The 22,272-nt window shown below is 28.9% G+C and overlaps 1 protein-coding gene across 3 annotated transcripts in view; it reads left to right on the top strand.

The window, feature by feature from the left end:
• LOC111682599 (tyrosine-protein kinase Btk29A) overlaps window positions 1–21,991 on the top strand; it is a 60,405-nt gene extending 38,414 nt beyond the window's left edge. For 2 of the 3 annotated variants that reach the window (XM_023444584.2, XM_023444583.2), the window contains 10 exons: window positions 16,552–16,688; window positions 16,803–16,919; window positions 16,984–17,064; window positions 18,751–18,881; window positions 19,925–20,053; window positions 20,148–20,341; window positions 20,413–20,753; window positions 20,832–21,069; window positions 21,137–21,270; window positions 21,739–21,991. In XM_023444584.2, coding sequence (XP_023300352.1) covers window positions 16,552–16,688; window positions 16,803–16,919; window positions 16,984–17,064; window positions 18,751–18,881; window positions 19,925–20,053; window positions 20,148–20,341; window positions 20,413–20,753; window positions 20,832–21,069; window positions 21,137–21,270; window positions 21,739–21,837 — 1,601 coding nt within the window. In that variant the 3' untranslated portion in view covers window positions 21,838–21,991. Of the gene's footprint in view, window positions 1–215; window positions 460–16,551; window positions 16,689–16,802; window positions 16,920–16,983; window positions 17,065–18,750; window positions 18,882–19,924; window positions 20,054–20,147; window positions 20,342–20,412; window positions 20,754–20,831; window positions 21,070–21,136; window positions 21,271–21,738 lie in introns of those variants that run through there. The other variant, XM_023444585.2, reaches the window with a different exon arrangement.
• Window positions 21,992–22,272: the final 281 nt, after the last annotated feature.

The raw sequence follows: 22,272 nt of genomic DNA, 5'->3' as shown, positions 1-22,272 counted from the left end.
ATAAACTTTTAAGTAAAGAAAAAATAATTAAATTTTGTCTGTCATAAATTTTACAACACAATCAAAAAAAATATCTATAAAATTTTATTAAAAATTTTTAAATAAATGACTTGCAACGTAAATAAACTAAAAATTATTACTACAAAAAAAAAAAAAACTCATCAATATTTCAGTTTAAATACTTACAATTAATTTGATTTTTCGACAAATATTTTTTTTGCCATCAATAGAGTGAAAGTTTATTGATTTTGTAGTTAAAAAAAGAAAACAATATTTTGTAACAAGTTTGAAGCCTTTAAAAACAACAACTTGTTTAATTTCATAGTTGTTGTTGTTGCTGCTGCTATTGCTATTACAGAAAACAACTATTTATTGCGGCTTACAGTGTGACATATTGGTTTGATAAACGCTGTTAAATCAACATTAGAAATATGATGCTTTTATCTGCATTGAAGCTGGGTATGTTTTTGGTTTAATTTTTTTTTCATTTATAATGGATTTATGTTTTAAGCAATTAATCAAATTGAAACACTTGTTTTCAATATATATATATATTGTTCCATTTTCTTTAAAAAAAGTATTTTTTTGATAAAAGTATTTTTTTGATAAAAGTTTTTTTTCAGTTCTAGTTCCGTTCTAGTCAAATTCTAGTTCAGTTCTAGTTCAGTTCTAGTTCAGTTCTAGTTCAGTTCTAGTTCAGTTCTAGTTCAGTTCTAGTTCAGTTCTAGTTCAGTTCTAGTTCAGTTCTAGTTCCGTTCTAGTTCAGTTCTAGTTCAGTTCTAGTTTAGTTCTAGTTCAGTTCTAGTTCAGTTCAAGTTCAGTTCTAGTTCAGTTCTAGTCAAATTCTAGTTCCGTTCTAGTTCAGTTCTAGTTCATTTCTAGTTTAGTTCTAGTTCAGTTCTAGTTCAGTTCTAGTTCAGTTCTAGTTCAGTTCTAGTTCAGTTCTAGTTCAGTTCTAGTTCAGTTCTAGTTCAGTTCTAGTTCAGTTCTAGTTCAGTTCTAGTTCAGTTCTAGTTCAGTTCTAGTTCAGTTTTAGTTCAGTTTTAGATCAGTTTTAGTTCAGTTTTAGTTCAGTTCTAGTTCAGTTCTAGTTCAGTTCAAGTTCAGTTCTAGGTCAGTTCTAGTTCCGTTCTAGTCAAATTCTAGTTCAGTTCTAGTTCAGTTTTAGTTCAGTTCTAGCTCAGTTCTAGTTCAGTTCTAGTTCAGTTCTAGTTCAGTTCTAGTTCAGTTCTAGTTCAGTTCTAGTTCAGTTCTAGTTCAGTTCTAGTTCAGTTCTAGTTCAGTTCTAGTTCAGTTCTAGTTCAGTTCTAGTTCAGTTTTAGTTCAGTTTTAGATCAGTTTTAGTTCAGTTTTAGTTCAGTTCTAGTTCAGTTCTTGTTCAGGTTTTGTTCAGTTCCAGTTCAGAAATTTTTTAAAAAAGTACTTTTTGGAATAGTTTTTATTTCAAATTATCAAGAGGAAATTTTGTAATCTTTCAGTAAAAATGCCTAAAACGGCTTTAACAAATTACTAAACTCCATAAAGGGTTTTAGTTTTGTTTTTTAGACAGAAGTGTCATAAGTTTTTCGTTTCCAATTCAATTTCTTAGGAAATGTTGTCATCTTAACGACATCCCCTGATATATTTGTAATACCTTGAAGCAAGCTTTTTCATGTTCACACGTATTTGTAATTAAAAGGTCTAAAAATGGTTTAGTTTTAACATTTAACAGTTACAACAAAATTTATTGATTAAAAAAGGTTTTGATTAGTTTTTAAGGTTAAAAACCATTAAAACTTCATGTTTACAACAAGCCTTGGAGAATTGATTCTACTTTTGGAAATTAAATACATTTTGGAATCTTTCTTAATGCAATAAGTTTCGAAAATAGTTATTTTTTGTATTTTTGTAACATATATGTATGTCTTTCCCTAATATGTAACACATTGAAGCAGTTTTTTGAGGTTCTCACGTATTTACAATTAAAAGTTCTAAAAAAGTCTTACTGCCTTAATGTTTATGAATAAGACCCTTAGTGTGTATGTTTAGCAATAAAAAGCCTTTATGGATTTAAAAAAGTTTTGATTATTTTTAAGGTTATAAAACATTCTGAATTTATCCAATCAACAGACAACACTTTGTTCACCTTACACTCTCACTTCTTAGTCATAAAATTGAATTTTTTCCTAAAATATTTATAGGTACACGTTTTTTTTTTTTGTTCAGTTCTAGTTCAGTTAGTTCAAGTTCTAGTTCAGTCTAGTTCAGTTCTAGTTCAGTTCTAGTTCAGTTCTAGTTCAGTTCTAGTTCAGTTCTAGTTCAGTTCTAGTCAGTTCTAGTTCAGTTTTAGTTCAGTTCTAGTTCAGTTCTAGTTCAGTTCTAGTTCAGTTCTAGTTCAGTTCTAGTTCAGTTCTAGTTCAGTTCTAGTCTCAGTTCTAGTTCAGTTCTAGTTCAGTTCTAGTTCAGTTCTAGTTCAGTTCTAGTTCAGTTCTAGTTCAGTTCTAGTTCAGTTCTAGTTCAGTTCTAGTTCAGTTCTAGTTCAGTTCTTCTAGTTCAGTTCTAGTTCAGTTTCTAGTTCAGTTCTAGTTCAGTTCTAGTTCAGTTCTAGTTCAGTTCTAGTTCAGTTCTAGTTCAGTTCTAGTTCAGTTCTAGTTCAGTTTCTAGTTCAGTTCTAGTTCAGTTCTAGTTCAGTTCTAGTTCAGTTCTAGTTCAGTTCTAGTTCAGTTCTAGTTCAGTTCTAGTTCAGTTCTAGTTCAGTTCTAGTTCAGTTCTAGTTCAGTTCTAGTTCAGTTCTAGTTCAGTTCTAGTTCAGTTTTAGTTCAGTTCTAGCTTCAGTTCTAGTTCAGTTCTAGTTCAGTTTAGTTCAGTTCTAGTTCAGTTCTAGTTCAGTTCTAGTTCAGTTCTAGTTCAGTTCTAGTTCAGTTCTAGTTCAGTTCTAGTTCAGTTCTAGTTCAGTTCTAGTTCAGTTTTAGTTCAGTTTTAGATCAGTTTTAGTTCAGTTTTAGTTCAGTTCTAGTTCAGTTCTAGTTCAGTTCAAGTTCAGTTCTAGGTCAGTTCTAGTTCCGTTCTAGTCAAATTCTAGTTCAGTTCTAGTTCAGTTTTAGTTCAGTTCTAGTTCAGTTCTAGTTCAGTTCTAGTTTTTTTTGTTCAGTTCTAGTTCAGTTCTAGTTCAGTTCTAGTTCAGTTCTAGTTCAGTTCTAGTTCAGTTCTAGTTCAGTTCTAGTTCAGTTCTAGTTCAGTTCTAGTTCATTCTAGTTCAGTTTTAGTTCAGTTTTAGATCAGTTTTAGTTCAGTTTTAGTTCAGTTCTAGTTCAGTTCTTGTTCAGGTTTTGTTCAGTTCCAGTTCAGAAATTTTTAAAAAAGTACTTTTTGGAATAGTTTTTATTTCAAATTATCAAGAGGAAATTTTGTAATCTTTCAGTAAAAATGCCTAAAACGGCTTTAACAAATTACTAAACTCCATAAAGGGTTTTAGTTTTGTTTTTTAGACAGAAGTGTCATAAGTTTTTCGTTTCCAATTCAATTTCTTAGGAATGTTGTCATCTTAACGACATCCCCTGATATATTTGTAATACCTTGAAGCAAGCTTTTTCATGTTCACACGTATTTGTAATTAAAAGGTCTAAAAATGGTTTAGTTTTAACATTTAACAGTTACAACAAAATTTATTGATTAAAAAAGGTTTTGATTAGTTTTTTAAGGTTAAAAACCATTAAAACTTCATGTTTACAACAAGCCTTGGAGAATTGATTCTACTTTTGGAAATTAAATACATTTTGGAATCTTTCTTAATGCAATAAGTTTCGAAAATAGTTATTTTTTGTATTTTTGTAACATATATGTATGTCTTTCCCTAATATGTAACACATTGAAGCAGTTTTTTGAGGTTCTCACGTATTTACAATTAAAAGTTCTAAAAAAGTCTTACTGCCTTAATGTTTATGAATAAGACCCTTAGTGTGTATGTTTAGCAATAAAAAGCCTTTATGGATTTAAAAAAGTTTTGATTATTTTTAAGGTTATAAAACATTCTGAATTTATCCAATCAACAGACAACACTTTGTTCACCTTACACTCTCACTTCTTAGTCATAAAATTGAATTTTTTCCTAAAATATTTATAGGTACACGTTTTTTTTTTTTTTTTTTTTTTTTTTTTGTTTCAAAAAGTTACTGACTGCTGAAGAAGTCAAGGTCATTTTAAACTAAAAATATTAATTAATATAAAAAAGAAATATACATAAATAAATTTCAACAAACTTACAGAAAAACTTGTATGTTAACCATAAGCAGCAAGTAGGCTGTTAAGTACATTATTATTATTATTTTTTTTTTTGTTTTTTATTGTAGGTTGCAGTGAAGAGAAAACAAGACAAGTTATTTTAACTCTAAAGAATACAATAGCATTTGCTTGGTTTTAAATAAATCATACACTGTATGTAAATATTTATAGCAAATACAATACAAACAAGAAACATTAAATTTGTTTGTATGTTTCACAAAAAACATTAAACTACATACTTAACCTCCAAATAAAGTAAACACTTGTAGTCAGGAAGTTTTAACAAATAACTAGATAAAATAAACAAAATGATTACAATAATGAAAATAAATAATTTTTTGTATAAATAAAGAATTTAATTTGATATTGTTATTAAAATACACTTAATGTTTTAATTGTTTAAATAAAATAACAAGAAAATTTTGCAAAATTTTAATTTCAAAAAAATTTAATCCTTTTTTTATTTTTTTACAATTTAATATCTGTTTTTTTTCTTATCTTCCCAATTTTTATATATAATTTTTAATTTTTTTTTAATCTGGTACAATTATTTCTTGCAACACTGTGAAACTTGTTGCTTTAATCTTTTTCAAACACCAAAAATAAAGTTTGTTTCTTAAGTCTTTTGCTTCATATAAACGCAAAAACACAAAGAACAACAACAACTACGCGCATGTTGCTTAAGTCTCTTTTATTTATAAGAAGTTCAATATGAGTAATACGCATGTGTCTTAAATCTTTTCTTTTTTTGTAAGGTACGAATGAAACACAACACGCTTGTTGCTTAATTATTTTATGTAAATGGAGCTAAACATGAAAAACCCGCTTGTTGCTTAAGTCTTTTGTATAATATAGAGAAAATAAAAGGATTTGTTAAATTTTAACAAATTAGTTTTAAAATTTGTACTTTAAATGGAATAGTCAATAGAATAGTTAAAATAGTCTACGAATTAGTCCAATGAATAAGTCCATGAAACTGTCCATGAAACAGTCCATGTATTAGTCCATTGAATAGTCAAGAGAATAGTATAGATACTTGAGATTTGGACTTGAGTAGATTTGACAATAGACTACATAAAAAACTAAACAATATACTACTTCATGGACTAAACTAGTCAGTCAACTAGTACATAGACTAGTCAGCAGATAAGTCCATAAGCAGACAGCAGACTACTTAGTACACTAGTCATTAGACTAAAAGTAGTATTCCGTAGAGTACCCAGTAGATAATAGACAAGTCTATAGTCTTGTTCATATACTTGCCAATAGACTAGGCAGTAGCCTAGACCATATACTGGAATCTAGACTTGTCAGATGCTTAAACCTTAAACTAGTTCCTAGACTAGCCAGTAACGTAGTCCATTGATATTCCAGTAGCATACTCAATAGACTAGTTAATTTACTTATAAATAGAATAGTAAGTAGCATAGACCATAGTTGATTGCCTAGTCAGTTGTCTATTCAATAGACTGGTCAATAAGCTAGTCAATAGATTAGTCGATAAGCAAGTCAATAGACTAGTCAATAACCTAGTCACTTGTCAATAGACTTGACAGTAGCGTAGTCCATAGACTAGTCAGTAGCCTAGCCCATAGACTAGTCTGTAGCCTAGCCCACAGAGTAGTCAGTAGCCTAGTGCACAGATTAGTCCATAGACTAGTCAGTGGCATAGTTCATAGACTAGTCAGTAGCCTAATCCATAGATTAGTCAGTAGCGAAGACCATAGACTAGTCAGTAGACTAGTCCATAAACTAGTCTGAAGCGTATTCAATACAGTAGTCCATAAACTAGACACTTGTCTATAGACTAGTCAGTAACGTAGTCCATAATCTATTCCATAAAGTAGTTAATTCACTTGGCCATAGACCAGTCAGAAACGTAATAAATAGAGTGGTTCATGGACTAGTCAATAGACTAGGTCATGGAATAGTCAGTAGCCTAGTCTAAAGAGTAGTCAGCATACTGGTCAATAAAATTGTCCATTGAATAGTCACTAAACTAGTCAATAACCGAGTCAGCAGATTATTCCATAAACTTTCAGTAGTCGAGTACAAGGACTACTCAGTAGTCTAGTACATGGACTACTACTGAGTATTCTAGTACATGGACTACTACTGAGTAGTCTAGTACATGGACTACTACTGAGTAGTCTAGTACATGGACTACTACTGAGTAGTCTAATACATGGACTACTCAGAGGCCTAGTAAGTAGCTTAGTCTATTGCCTAGTCCATAGACTACTCAGCAGATTTGTCCATACATTGGTCATTAGACTACAAAATATTTTTAAACATATTTCAAGATTTTCATATTTTTTAATTAAAATTTTTCTATTTCCTTAAAAAGAAATATGAAAAATATTTTAAATTTATAAAAAAAAATAATAACACTATAAATATATTTTACATTCACATTGTTTTCCTTTTTTTGCAAAACAAACCAAAGCCATAGATTGTATATCTGTCTGTCTGTCCATCCGTCTGCTTAATATATTATAACGTTTGCTTAAAAAAAAAACAGTTTATTAACGTAACCACTATTTGCTGTTTTGTCTTGGGGTTTTCTTTTTCTTTTGCAAACTAAAGCAATCAAGTCTTTATCATTGTTAAATTACTAACATTTTTCTATAAATGGCAAAGAAAGAGTGGTTTTTAGAAAGTGAATTTTCCTTTTGTTTAAGGGGGTTTTGTTTATATGTTATCTTTTTGGAAAATTTAAGGTTTTTCTTTTAAGTTTTTTTTTTTTTTTTTTGGGGGGAAAAGTAAAATTTACATATTTAAGGATTTATTTAAAGTATAAAAGTAGCGCTGAACTACTGTTAATTTTTAATAATAAATTTTATATATTATGTGTAGAAAAAAACAGAAATAAAACTAGCACAAATACGTGATTATTAAGCATTTCCTTAATACATATTATAACTATTACACTTATGTATGTATGTATGTAGTATATTGTTATTATTAAGCTTGCAACGTTTTCAATTGTTATTCAATAACGTAAAATATAGAAAGATTTATGGCAGGAAAACATGATTGTTTTCTTTGTTATATTAAAAAAATAACAGTTTGGTTTTTATTAGTTATGAATGAACCTTTTTATAGTTATATGTTTAGGTTAACTGTAACCGCTGTATAAACTTCATGTAAATTTCAAAAAAGGCTGCTATTTGAGTAATTTGAAGAAATCATTCTTTAATATAAAGATATTTCAAGATTTCATTAAAATAATAGTCAATATTCAGAGTCCGGAACTCATTATTTTGGGTATAGTATCGATTCTTCCCAACATATAATATCTAACGATTGGTGTCATTGTTCGGTTCAACTATCGACTATTCAGTATAGTTTGTCCATAGACTTGCGTATTTAGTATACTAGTCAGTAAACACGACCATAGACTAGTCACTACACTAGTCAGTAGCCTAGTCCATAGAGTAGAGTTTAGAGAGATTATTTGGGGCCCGGAGCTCATAATTTTGGGTATAGTCTCGTCCCAACATACAATATCTAACAATTGGAGTCATTGTTCGGTTTCATAACAATATTCATGGAGTATTTCCTCCAAACTTTTGTGGTCTAGTTATTTCACTTATCTAAAGTTAGGTTCGGTTCATAGGATAACGTATAACTACATCAAATCCGAAGAGATACACCAAGAACACTATTGGGCCTGTTCTTCGCTTCCTTTCTGAAATAAAGATGTTTGTTGTTAAAAAAAATTGGCCACTGAAAATAATATCTCTCAAGTTCAGAAACTCAATTTTCTAGACGTAATTCTAAAGAATTTTCCAATCAGTGTTTGTGGGAACTATTCTTTTCGGAATAATATCACTTCCAAGATTCTTAGATCCTACTTCGATGAATGCCTGGCAGTGGCAAAGCAAGTGCTTCAGAGTTTCCTCTCTACATGCTCTTTGATTCTCAGTCTGAAACCGCATGTCGAATTTTGTCAAGCAGTGTCTGTAATCATGTGAAAAACATACTAACCCACAGACTATCCCGTGAAAAAGCGGCGGCGCAACCACTTTTGATTATCTGCGATTGCTTATTCTAGAAAGTACCGGTGTCGATTAAATTGCCGGCTCAATTAAACAATTTCTTTAGAAATTGATCTATAAAAGCCTCTGTTTTTATTCCAATCTTTATCGCGCCCAATTTTGTATAGCAGTGTCTGCATTCATGTGAAAAAAACATTTTACCTCAATTTTGAGGATTTTCTCACGCTTGTAAAAATGATCGGCAGCGGCGGCAACCACTTTTGATCAGTAGCGACGGCTTATTACAGAAAATACCGGCGGCAGCAAAATTGCCGGCTCAATTTTACTATTTCTTTAGAAACTTTTCGTAAAAGTGTTTATATATTGAAAAAATCTCTTTATAATAGTCCTTTATATAACTAACTCTTGATAAGCAATTTTTGCAGAAAATGAACATTATTATATTAGTTTTCACTATTATAATATTAGTACAATATTATATGGAAACTCTTTTCAATTTTACATTAAAATTAAAAAATAGTGGCAACTCAGATAAAATTGGTGTAATTACTTACTGAAATACATGTGCGTTTCTAAATTTTATCAGCGGCTACGTTAAAGACTGCTTAATATTTTGAGCTGAAAATAGTTGGCCAACCGCGGTCGATTTGACCCGTCACGATTTGTATATCTGGTCGAATGGTTTTACGTTCGTCAGGTTAACTACTTGGTGCTCCCTTCCCTTTCGTTATCAAATACTGCCTGGTACCCATGTGATGTAAATCTTACCTCTGGAAGATTTAAACCTTTTTAACAATCCCAATGCGGTTTTAGATTAAACTTTATAACCTGATTTCGCTTTAATTGTCTTCTGGCTGCTTAGACTTATGTCCTGGAAGCTTGTATTTTGCCTGTTACCAAATTGACACCAAAGTGTTTATAATTTTTCAACAACATCCATTGTCAAAGTACATATATACAAACCTCGTTATCGAAATCTAATTTTTATACACATCCGTTGTCGAAATGTTAACATTATTGACAACGGATTGTTTGTCAATAGTAAGTTTTTCTTTTTTCCCCTGTGCACTGCTATTTGCTCTAATGTTTCGTTTGACTAAAAGACTTTCTATTTTTGGAATCGGACTTTCAAAGTTTTTAACATTATTCTATATCTGAGTTGTGATCAGACATATTCGATTCTCTTATCTTTTATTTAGACTAAATTACAAAATCTGGTTTTAAAAACGACAATATCTTTCAAAAAATTATCTAACATTTTCTTACTGTATTAATTATGAAATGTTTCGCTTAACCAAAAAAGAAACAAAGAGTGAAGTAATATTAAAAAATTTTTTGTTACTTTAAACAAACCACCAATTAAGGCCAAAATACGCTATTGAGTGGGTGTTTAAAGGCTATTTTTAATTAATTTTTTATTACCAAATTTTTGTTTGTTTCTTTTTATTTTTAACAATTTTAAAACAAAATTTTGTTAAGTTGACAACAAATTTTTAAAAAATAAGACATTTAAATGTTTTACACAATTTAAAGGCGCTTTAACAAAACAAATATTATTTGTCTTCATTTGGCAAGTTAATAATGACATAAAGTGTTTAAATGAAGAGAATGAAGGTTAAAATGTAATATAATTTTGTTAATAATAATTATGTTTAAATACATGGCTTAAATAAATAAATCATAAATAAAACTTTGTTTTATTAATATTATTTGTTTTTTAAGTTTATAAATGTCATCTTGATAGTGTCAACAATTGTTAAAAGAAAATTTTGTAAAAATATTAAAAAAATTCAAAATAAATATTAAACGTTAAAAAAAGGTTTAAGCCAAGGTAAGAAGTTTTTCCTCAGGTGTTGTTTTGAACATGTGTAAACATGCTTTGTTATGTTTTTAACAGTACTTATGTTTTTCTTTGGGGCAAAGTTGTCGGGTGCTGTTTTCTGACATATTAAATGTAGATTTTCTGTTAAGTGTTTTTTTTAACAAATGTTAAAGATTCGTTAAATGTCATTATTAGTTACAGGTATGTTAAAGTGTAAACAGATTTAAATGGTTTTTAAACATAATATTGGGGGAATGTTTTAAAAATGACTTTAAGTTTTATAGAGACTGAACAATTATCATTCGTTTCTAATGAAACTTTGAAAAATTTGACTTTTTTTAAAATTAGCCAGCTCTACAACTTATTTTCAATGACTTCTACATACTGTCTGTATTACTTAGTATGAGTTTAGTAATAATTTACAAATAATACATTATATAAGCACTTACTTTTCAGACGTATTGTTGACTTATTTTAACACAAACGATTTTAGACGTATTCCTATCAGACTGAAACATAAATACTTGCTCAACACATATTTGCAGGCGATCGTAAAAAGTACTTACATAACTCCCTATTTGTAAACGAGCATTGTAAGTACTTACCTACATACTTTCTAATAATAGACACAAAAAGGCGTATTCTATCAGACAGAAACAACACTACTTCTTCAACTACTATTTGCAGGCGATCGTAGAAAGTACTTATCTAAATCCCTATTTGTAAGCGAGCATTGTAAGTACTTACATACTGGCCTCTAATGTAAGGACATTATGTAAGTACTTACAATGCTTGCTTACAAATATGGAGTTTGATAAGTACTTTCTACGATCGCCTGCAAATAGTAATCATTTCCCAAACATCGCTAGTACTAACATACATATATGATTATATGTAAGTCATTATTATATTACTTAAAAGTAATGCAGGTAATATGTAGTAGTAATTAAAAAGTATGCTGTGATAAAGGTACACAATTTTACCAAATTTTTGCGAGCACGTTTGTATTCTGTATAGGTTTTTTGTGCTTCAGCAAAAAAATTGTTTTAAGTTATAATGACTTATTTAAGTAGTTCTTTGTAAGCAAAAGCGTAGTTCTCTGTAAATGCCGTGTTGAAATAAAAGTTGTATGGAGTCGTAAATAATGGATCTATTTAAACCATTTTCAATAGACGCGATCTGTAGCATTCGCACAAGGTTTACATGGACACCCAGACAGACGGACAGATAGACAGACAGACAGACAGACAGACAGTAACATATTTTCAAATTTTGGTAATAAGCATTGTAAGTAATGCAGTTATTTCATACATTACTTGGTAATGCGTTGTCGTCATCAATAACATAAATTAATTTTTTTTGAAAAGAATTTGTATTCAATTGTCTATAGCGTATGCACGATAAAGAATCAGTTAGTATTTCTAACCGTAGTCGATTTTTAAAGTTTTTTCGAATCATTCCAGATAGAATGATAAAATTACTTTTTAATGGAGCATTGAGTAAGAGAATAGACTAGCAAACATAAAAACTAAATGTAAAACTTGTTTTAAATCTGGAAAAGTCGGGTAATAAGAATTGTAAGCCGTTATTTATTGGTCATTGTCGAACAAAAATAAGTAGTTATTCAACCAAAAAGTAACTACTTACACTTTTCTCCAATATTACTTGCCTACTTACAGGGTATGTAACGATTTCGCAGGGTAGTGATTTAGAAATTGATTCCAAGCCGATTGGTGTTGTAGCGTATAATTAACTAGTTTAACTTCTTCTCATATATAAAATCCATAAAATGATTCATTTGCAAATGATGCTAAAACAACTTTTTTTTTATTTCAAATTTAAAATCTAAAACAACTAATCCGTTTATATATCCGTTATTAAACAAATTGTTGCAAAAAAATTTAAATAAAATTTGCAAAACATATAAGAATATGAACTTAATTAAAGAAATACGTAGAGAAACAAAACAACTGTATTAATTAATTTAATTATAATTTTTATACATAAACTTAGAACAAAGTAAATAATTATTAAAAAAAGAAACAAATAAATCTAACGACACCTGTTGTTAATTGTTGGGAAATTAAGTTAAGACAAATAATAATTACAAGAAGTTTGAGCGAGTTTAACTGAAACTTTAACTAGACTTGTTTGTTACAATTTAATTATGAAAAAATATTAACAAAACTCTAGTTTAATTGATATAAAACTGTTCGCTAAAGAAATTAAAATTATAAAAAAATTCTTGTAAAAAACATGGTAATGATATGTATTTACTCAATAACTTACTATTCAATGAATACTCTATACCGTTTGCCTTACTTCAAGGGATATTTATACTTTGTGCTGATGTTTGTAACGTCCAAAAATATTGGTCCTAAGCCCAACTTAAAGTAAATCAATCAGCTAAGAATCACTTTCTAAGTAAGTCGATTCAGCTATGTCCGTCTGTGTGTCCATGTAAACATTGTGTGCACGCTACAGGTCGCAAGATAATATTTCGCACATACACTTATTTTGACCCAAGGAGAAAGCATACAGAAAATTATTAAAATCGGTCTTATTATTTCGCCTAACCCACACACAACCGTACCCCCAAGTATTGCTTTTAAACTCCCCTTTTGAAAATGACTTGAAGGACAAAATTAACTTATAAACACTAATTCATTTGAATCACTATTCTTCATATATAACTTTAAAGTAGACATTAATCCCTCTACCAAAATTAAAAAAGGATAAGCCAATATTTACTCTTGTCCCCATTTAATTCCTCTTTTTGGAAAATCTCTTTTTTTTCAAAAAATTTTTCAAATATTTCGAATTTAAAGTGAAAAACATATTAAATGCTTAATTATTTTTAAAAAATAATCCATATTTTTAATATACCCAGCAAAAACTTGGTAATGGGTTGTACCATAACCACTTACTTTCCAATGACTACTACTTACTGCCTGCATTACGTATACATCAATACTCGAGTAATGACTTTCTTTTAATCTGATTTAGAAGTACTTAATATCATTTTGTTTGTACATTTTATTTAATTAATATTAATTTTGTATCTGAAAGCTATTAAAAGTTGTTCATGGGTACTTAGGTACCCATGTTCTACAATACATTCTCACTTGTTTTTATTTAATTTAAAATTTTTTGTAGTTTTCACAAAATATCCTTGATATTGTTTAATATTTCTTTTGATTTATGTTTTATTTGAAGTTATTTGTTAATTATTATTTTTTTCATCAAGTGAATGAACTTTATAAGATTTTTATATCATTTTGAATTCACCTCACAAATCAATCAATAAATAAAAAATACATAAAACATTTTTTCTCTGTAGTATTAGTATAAGTTTGAGTGCATATGACAAATCATAGAAACTACAAATAAAATTAACTAATAATAAATAAAATAACTTAATTACACTGTATAACAAAAAAGAACACTGTTTTAGTGATATATTTTTAATCTTAAAGTTTAGAAAGTACTATTTCTCTTATTTCTTCTTTGTTTGAATTTCATTCATTTTAAGTTAAATTTTTTCAAACATTTTCTTTAAAACTATATATAACTATTTAGAGGAATTTAAAGACAATTTTATTGGCAATAAAATGAGGTATCATTTATTAAAATCGGTTAAGTATTACAAATGTTATTAAAGATTTTCTAAAATTTATCAGAAAATTCATCTCATCAAAAACACTTAATTTGTCTATACTTTTTAAAGCATACTTTTAGGTGTCAAAATAAAAAGATTGTGAGAAGTAAAAGTAAGTACTTGGGAAATATTGCCACAGGATCTATAATATTCAACCGACTTTTAATAATTTAAATGTTGTTGTATTCACAACAAAAAACTCTTTAAATATAATTATTTTAAAATAAATAATTTTATAGAAAAATTAATGGAAAAATGCACACAAAGTTAGAAATACTAGGAAAAATATAAATTGTCTAGTAATAATTGAAGAATTTCTTTAAATATTTATATAAATAGAAAGCTTAATTACTTGACTTTTTAACCCCCATTTTCTCAATGTCTTGTTACAATTACAAAAATTATTTTAACATGCAGAAAATCCACTGGTTAAGCGATAACCGGAGGTTGAGATAACGGGCCTAAAACTGTTAAAACATTAATAATAGAGGAATAAATTTTAAACAGATTTTTGACAAATTTTAAATTCGTTGTAAAACAGTGTTAAGTATCTAGTTTCAAAAAGACAAACTACAACTTGTGCGTAGTAATATGGCTAAACAAATGAAACTTAAAGCTAGACGAGGTTAAGTGGAAATTTTTATTAAAAATAATCAATAATTAATGCTTAAAACGCATGTTGAAAAAAATGTTTACGCATTTTGCATATTAAATAAAATAAATGCATTCTCAACTTCCCAAATCAAAATAAATTAATTTGTTTTGAAATGTAAACAAAGGCAGAGACATAAATGTTTACTATGAAATTGTAATTAAAAAAAAATTTCTAAAAAAATAAAACAAAAGAAACTTTAAAACTTTTTAAAACATAAAAATATTTATAAGGGATTAACAAACAGACAATAAAAAAACTTTTGTTAAAAATGTCCATTGTGTTATAATTAAATATTATTATAAAAATGTAAATTTCAATTTATCAATGGAAATTTTTTAAAAAATTTTATATGAATACCCAAAAATTTTTGCCCACCAATTTAATGATTAATTATTTTGATTGTTAATATATTTTTAATATGTTAATAAAAACAGTAAATTGCAAAAAAAAAACATGCTTATACATGTTATTATTTACTTAATGTGTGGAAAAAATTAACATTTTTTTATGATTCATTACGATCATAATCAAATGAGTGTTAAAAACTTCCTAAAACAAATCATAGCAAATTAATGTTGAAACATCTTCAACATTTTATATAAATCAATTAATAGACAATAAATTAAATAAGAAAATTAAAAAAAAAACAACAACACACGCAGGGTTATATATGAAATCTGAATGATTTTTTTTAAAATATTAATACCATTAACACCCCAACGATAAGATGATAAGACAGATAGACAGGTTAAAAGCTTAAACGCGTTAAAAAAATTATTGAAAAATTACTAAAACATATAATTTTAATAAATAATTGATTTTAAAAAAAGTGTCAGAAGGTACACAAAAGTAAACAATAAGATCTGAGCAAAGATTCTGAACTGAACTCTTCACATAGATAGATAGATAGATAGATAGATAGATAGATAGATAGATAGATAGATAGATAGATAGATAGATAGATAGATAGATAGATAGATAGATAGATAGATAGATAGATAGATAGATAGATAGATAGATAGATAGATAGATAGATAGATAGATAGATAGATAGATAGATAGATAGATAGATAGATAGATAGGTAGGTAGATAGATAGGTAGGTAGTTAATTAGTTAGTTAGTTAGTAAGTACGCCTTAAGAGGTGCGCTCTGGGGTTTATAACAAAAAAAAAACAAAATTTTTAGAATTGTCCTCTTAAACTTTCTCTTATGTGTGAAATTTTTACTTATCTACCCTCGTATTATTTCACTTGATTTTATACTAATTTATTGCTTAAACAGTTTAAACATTTAGACTGTTCTTTTCATAAAAAATGCATATTAACTTTGACAAAAGGAACAAATGTATGGGAAAACAAAAGATTTAACCATCAGTTTATATTGTTCAAACGTTTTGTTTTCAATTAATTGTTTAAATGTTAATATTTGTTTACAGTTTCAAACACTAAAACTTTTGATTTGTGGAATAAAAGAACATGAATCGCCAAAACTATTATTGAAATTGGAAAATTTTTGTGCAAAAATGTTTGCAAATTAGAAGAAAGTGTTACTTTTTTTTAACATGAAAGCGAAAGGAAATTAGAAACGTAAAACTTTAGTAATAAATATCTAAAAATAAATACTCTATGGCAGATTATACTTAAAAAAACTATAACTTGATTTTGTTTTATTTTCTATGCAAATTTGTGCTAAATTATATGTTTTATATTTTATTTGATGTATAACTAATTCCCACGTGTAAGCTATTTAAAAATTAAACTTAAATAATACAAATGTTAAAACTTTTAATTGCTCCTATTGAAACTTTAACAAGTGCCAAGACCCAAATTCAAGTTTAATCATATTCCGTTTGGTAATTAACAAACAAAACAAAAGACTTAAGCAACAAACTTAGTTGAGAAACTAACAACTTTATTTATTAATTGCTAATTGCAGATAAATAAAATATATGTTTAGTAAGTGTTTTTACGTATAAACAAAAGATTTATAAATTAAATAAATTTATTTAAAATAAATTTAATAAATTAATTGATTTTATCATTTCAAATTAAAAAAAAACCTTTGATAATTTAAAATATTTTTTTAAAACATTTTTAGTTCTTGCTTAACAATAAAACATTATAATAATTACTTTATTATTCTTTATCTTTTTAGGCACTGGCAGTTCGCCCGCCCAGATTTCACAACGCAGCATTAGTCCAAATAATTCCACCTCAACAAGTCAATTTAGTTTGCATCATAATAGTTCTGGCAGTTTAGGTAGTTCAACGCCTACATCACTGCACCCACAGGTATAAATATTCTCACTTACCAAACACAACAATAATTATTATTAATTATTCGTCCTAAATTTTTTTCAAAAACATATTAATTTTACAAAATATATATTTTTTTTAATATTTTAGTCATCGGTATCCACATTTAAACAGTCACCAAATTTATTAAACGGTAACGGTTCATTATTGGATAACACAATGCCAGGTGGTATACCAACTCCAGGAACACCAAATTCAAAAGCTAAGGTAAGTATTTGTTGTTGTTTTTGTATAAATATAAAATTTTCTTTAATTTCTTTGTATTTTTTAGGACAATTCACATTTTGTTAAACTTGTCGTAGCTTTATATCCCTTTAAGGCCATTGAGGGAGGGGATTTGTCTTTGGAAAAGGTAAGTTTTGATGGTTTATGATTATTATAGCTTGTAAAGTTTTTATTTTTGACGTTAAGACCCATGATTTTTGGTTCAGAACTGTCCCTGTGGGGAAGTTATCTAGTTGTTATTAGTTCCATTAACAGTTGAGATTTTGGTTCAGAACTGAACTTATGGTGACGTTATTTAGTTGTTATTAGTTCAAACTAATGGTTTTGGAATCAAATGTTTGACTAGTCTCCTTTGAAACTTATTCAAGGACAGGTTCGAAACTAGTTCTAAAGCAGGTTTAGAGAACGTCTATACTTAATTTTAAAACAACAAGTCGAATGCTAAACACCTGTCAATGGTAGTAAAATAGCTCTACAGAAGATAGACTATGAAGTGGTGGTGAAATACATAATTTATCCGATACATGTATAAGCACGTTGCTCAAGTACTTAACTTTACATTGCTGTATCGTTGCTCAACTTTCGTGATGCAAAATCTTGGCATCCGCTTACAACTACCAAATACGAACCGATCTCAAAATGTCATCGTAAAGTTCTTTCTCACATTAAACAAACTAGAGAGTCTGGTATGAAGAGAGTAAACTCTGAACATAATCTGACAAGCAAGTAAAATTCAATATAAGATACCGTGAACCTTTCAAACATATGAAATAATTAAGACCAAATTAAGAACAGAAGATAGACTGTGAAGTGGTGGTGAAATACATAATTTTTCCGGTCCATGTATAAGCACTTTGCTCGAGTACTTAAGCTAACCTTTCTCTATTCATTACTGTCTCATTGCTTAACTTTGAGATGCAAAAATATCCCTTTACAGCAACGAAATACGAACCGATCACAAAATGTCAACGTAATGTTCTTAATCACAGGAAACAAACTGTAGACAGTCTGGTATGAAGAGAGTAAACTCTGAATATAATCTGACAAGAAAGGAAAATTCAATGTAGGATACCGTGAATCCATCAAACATATGAATTAATTAAGACCATATTAAGAACAGAAGATAAACTGTGAAGTGATGGTGAAATACATAATTTCTCCGGTCCATGTATAAGCACTTTGCTCGAGTACTTAAGCTATGCTTTTACTATTCATTACTGTCTCGTTTCGTAACTTTCGAGATACAAAAACATGACATACGTTTACAACAACGAAAAATGAACCGATCACAAAATGTCAATATAAAGTTCTTTCTCACAGCAAATACACTGAAGAATGTGAATGAATTTTTCACAACAAGTTCACGATTGCAATATTTAATAATTAAAACCAAATTTAAGATTACAAGCCAGGAATAGAGCTATGCTAGAAACTTATCTTCATCAAAGAAAAAAACTTTAGTTTAAGATATCTCGGAGCAGGAATAAGATTATTAGAGATCAAAACCCTTTTCTCTATGTAAATAGTTTAATCTATTCAGATGACATGACAAAATTTAGAACGTCTCATGGTCTTATGGTCAAAAACAAAGTTTTTTTTTTCAAACCTTATGAGACGATGATTTATGTGATGGAGAAATTCTTTTATAATTTTCTGTGGATTTCGACTTTTTCCAAATTTTGTTATATGTATGTTCAGATAACATATTTCGAACAGATAAGATCCTATTTTAAATACAATTTTTCAGAAATATCTAACCGCTAACTGAAATATCTAATTGCTAACTAAATTACTATTTTCTTTTCCTTTTCAGAACGCCGAATATGAAGTAATTGATGATTCCCAAGAGCATTGGTGGAAAGTTAAAGATGCCATGGGTAATGTTGGTTACATACCCAGTAATTATGTTAAACCCAAAGCATTATTGGGTTTAGAAAGATACGAGTAAGTATTATTAAAGAAACTTTTATTAAAAACTTCATCTATTATCTGAAACACAAAACAAAAAACTATTACGAAGAAGAAAGCTTAGGTATTTATACTTTTCGAAAAGCTAGGTTAGATTGAAAGGAGAATGTATATTACATTAGCCGCTATCTGGGTCTGTTGAGGATTAATTTTTATAATACAATGATCTATATATAAAAGGAGTTAACGTTCAATGTTCTAAAACTCAGTTTCCTGAATGATGTTCCTTAGTATTTTCCAATCAATGTGCTCCCAAGATATTTGTCATTCTTAACCTCTCCATTTGATCGTTCTTATTATATAAGTAGTGTCATTAAAACTGTATGTCCACTAAGAATAACTACCATTATACGAAACTCGGACTGTGGAGGGTCTTCACATAATAATTTAGTGTTCTCACTTAACTTTCTACTAATCCTCTAATCCTCTAGTCCATAATTCAATTATCACCTAGTAGCCTGATAGCCATATAATGATGAGCTCTTTAATGGAAAAGGACTCTTCTACAGTCAAACATGATATCGCCTTAATTAACTTCTGGCTGTCGCCTAGATTGTGATTTCAGTTTCCGGGGTTTCAAAGCACAAAGGTATCCGTGAAACAACAGAAATTCCAAGATTTTGTAGTTCCACTTAACTTTCTACTATTCAAAGTAAAAGCATCTAATCCTCTAGTCCATAGTAACAATGCAGCCCTCGTGTGCAAACGGTTTTGCATTTCTCATGTTAGCCTCCTCCAGTTCCATTTCATTTGCATTGTATTGAATTTCATTGCCGATTATCCCCTAGTAGCCTGATAGCCATATAATGATGAGCTCTTTACTGGAAAAGGACTCTTCTATAGTCAAACATGACATCGCCTTAATTGACTTCTGGCTATCGCCTAGATTGTGATTTCAGTTTCCAGGGTTTCAATGCAGAAAGCCATTCGTGGAACAACAGAAGTTCCAAGATTTTACAGATCATTTCGATTCTTAAAATTATACATTTTATATAATAAGTCCTTCTCTTTATTTACAGATGGTACGTTGGTGATATGTCACGTCAACGGGCTGAATCCTTGTTAAAACAGGGTGATAAAGAAGGCTGTTTTGTGGTGCGTAAATCATCAACAAAAGGTTTATACACACTATCGCTGCATACCAAAGTGTAAGTAGAACTAATGATACTGTCTGGTACCTTAAAATAGTTATTTTTGAAATTCGATTAAATATAACAATGAAAATCTTCCAATTCCTCACAGTCCCCAATCACATGTCAAACACTATCACATTAAACAAAATGCTCGCGGAGAATACTATTTAAGTGAGAAGCATTGCTGCGAAACCATACCAGATCTAATCAACTATCATCGACACAATTCAGGTGGTTTAGCCTGTCGTCTAAAATCCTCACCATGCGATCGTCCAGTACCACCTACAGCCGGTTTATCTCATGGTAAATATTAACATTTTAATAATTTTATAAATTTAAACTAATTTATTTATCTTTAACTCTTTTTTTCTAAGATAAATGGGAAATTCATCCTATGGAATTAATGCTAACGGAAGAACTTGGTTCGGGACAATTTGGTGTAGTGCGCCGTGGTAAATGGCGTGGTTCTATAGATACCGCTGTTAAAATGATGAAAGAGGGCACCATGTCCGAGGATGATTTCATAGAAGAGGCCAAAGTTATGACCAAATTGCAACATCCAAATTTGGTGCAATTATATGGTGTTTGCTCTAAACATCGTCCTATTTATATAGTCACTGAATACATGAAACATGGCTCATTGTTAAATTATCTCAGACGTCATGAGACAACTTTGATTGGTAACATGGGTTTGCTATTGGATATGTGCATACAGGTAGGCTTTCTGCTGAAATCTGAAATTATATCGAATATTTTATTAATAAATTTATTTTTCTTTTTTTGTTGCTATTAGGTCTCCAAAGGTATGGCCTATTTGGAACGTCACAATTATATACATCGCGATTTGGCTGCACGTAATTGTTTGGTCGGTTCTGAGAATGTTGTTAAGGTGGCAGATTTTGGTTTGGCTCGTTATGTTTTAGACGATCAATATACTAGTTCTGGCGGTACCAAATTTCCTATTAAATGGGCTCCACCAGAAGTCTTGAATTATACACGTTTCTCCTCTAAATCAGATGTTTGGGCTTATGGTAGGTTTCTGGCGGCTTTTTTCTTCTGTGTTTTCTTTAATATTAAATTTATTCATTTTACTTACAGGTGTCCTTATGTGGGAGGTGTTCACATGCGGCAAAATGCCTTATGGCCGTCTAAAGAATACCGAAGTTGTTGAGCGTGTACAACGTGGTATTATTTTAGAAAAACCAAAGTCATGTGCTAAAGAAATTTACGATGTAAGTAGAGACGATAAAGATAGATAGATAGATAGATAGATAGATAGATAGATAGATAGATAGATAGATAGATAGATAGATAGATAGATAGATAGATAGATAGATAGATAGATAGATAGATAGATACATAGATAGATAGATAGATAGATAGATAGATAGATAGATAGATAGATAGATAGATAGATAGATAGATAGATAGATAGATAGATAGATAGATAGATTAAATAGAACAGCTATAATAAAAAGCATAGATGGAATAAGCAGAATTGAAGAATATCTTGAAAAGATAGAACAGATACAATAGAGAGAATATGTAGAATAGATAGAATATGTTAAAGAGAAAGAATAGAGACAATAGAGATAATAGTTAACCATGGTTTACATTTGTTCCCATAATTACAATAAATGCTGTTAATAATCGTTTAAGTATTATTTTTATTAATATTTTTTTCTTATTTCACCTTACAGGTCATGAAAAAATGCTGGTCTCATAGTCCTGAAGATCGTCCATCATTCCGTGTCCTCAAAGAGCAGCTGGCTTTAGTGGCACAAACACTCACCGATTAAATCAATACATTTGTTTCGTTTTTCTTCATTTAAAATTGAAATTAACTTCTTTACTGCTCCTCCTCACGTCTCACATAATACATAACACCTTACTCCCACAAAAAAATAACAAACCCTCAAAACAACATCATAAGCTTAAAAAAAATTATGATAACAAAAAATAAGCATAATAATTATTTATTTATAAATAAGTATGAATATAAAAAATGCCAAGATACAAGCACTGATGAAGTTAAATATTTATTAGATATAAATAATAACAAAACAAATGAAAAACATTATAATTATTATTATATAAAAGATTGTACTAAGTTAGCAGAATATTATAATATAATATGTAGTATATAACATTATATACATAAACATATACATATGTATGTATATGTTAAAAACCATAACAATTTTGACAACTTAAATTTAACTTGATTTTGAAAT

Source organism: Lucilia cuprina, chromosome 2 (assembly GCF_022045245.1).
Source record: "Lucilia cuprina isolate Lc7/37 chromosome 2, ASM2204524v1, whole genome shotgun sequence".
In the NCBI taxonomy this organism is placed as follows: domain Eukaryota; kingdom Metazoa; phylum Arthropoda; class Insecta; order Diptera; family Calliphoridae; genus Lucilia; species Lucilia cuprina.
Note: the sequence above shows the minus strand (reverse complement) of the source record. Positions and strands in the feature narration are given on the sequence as shown.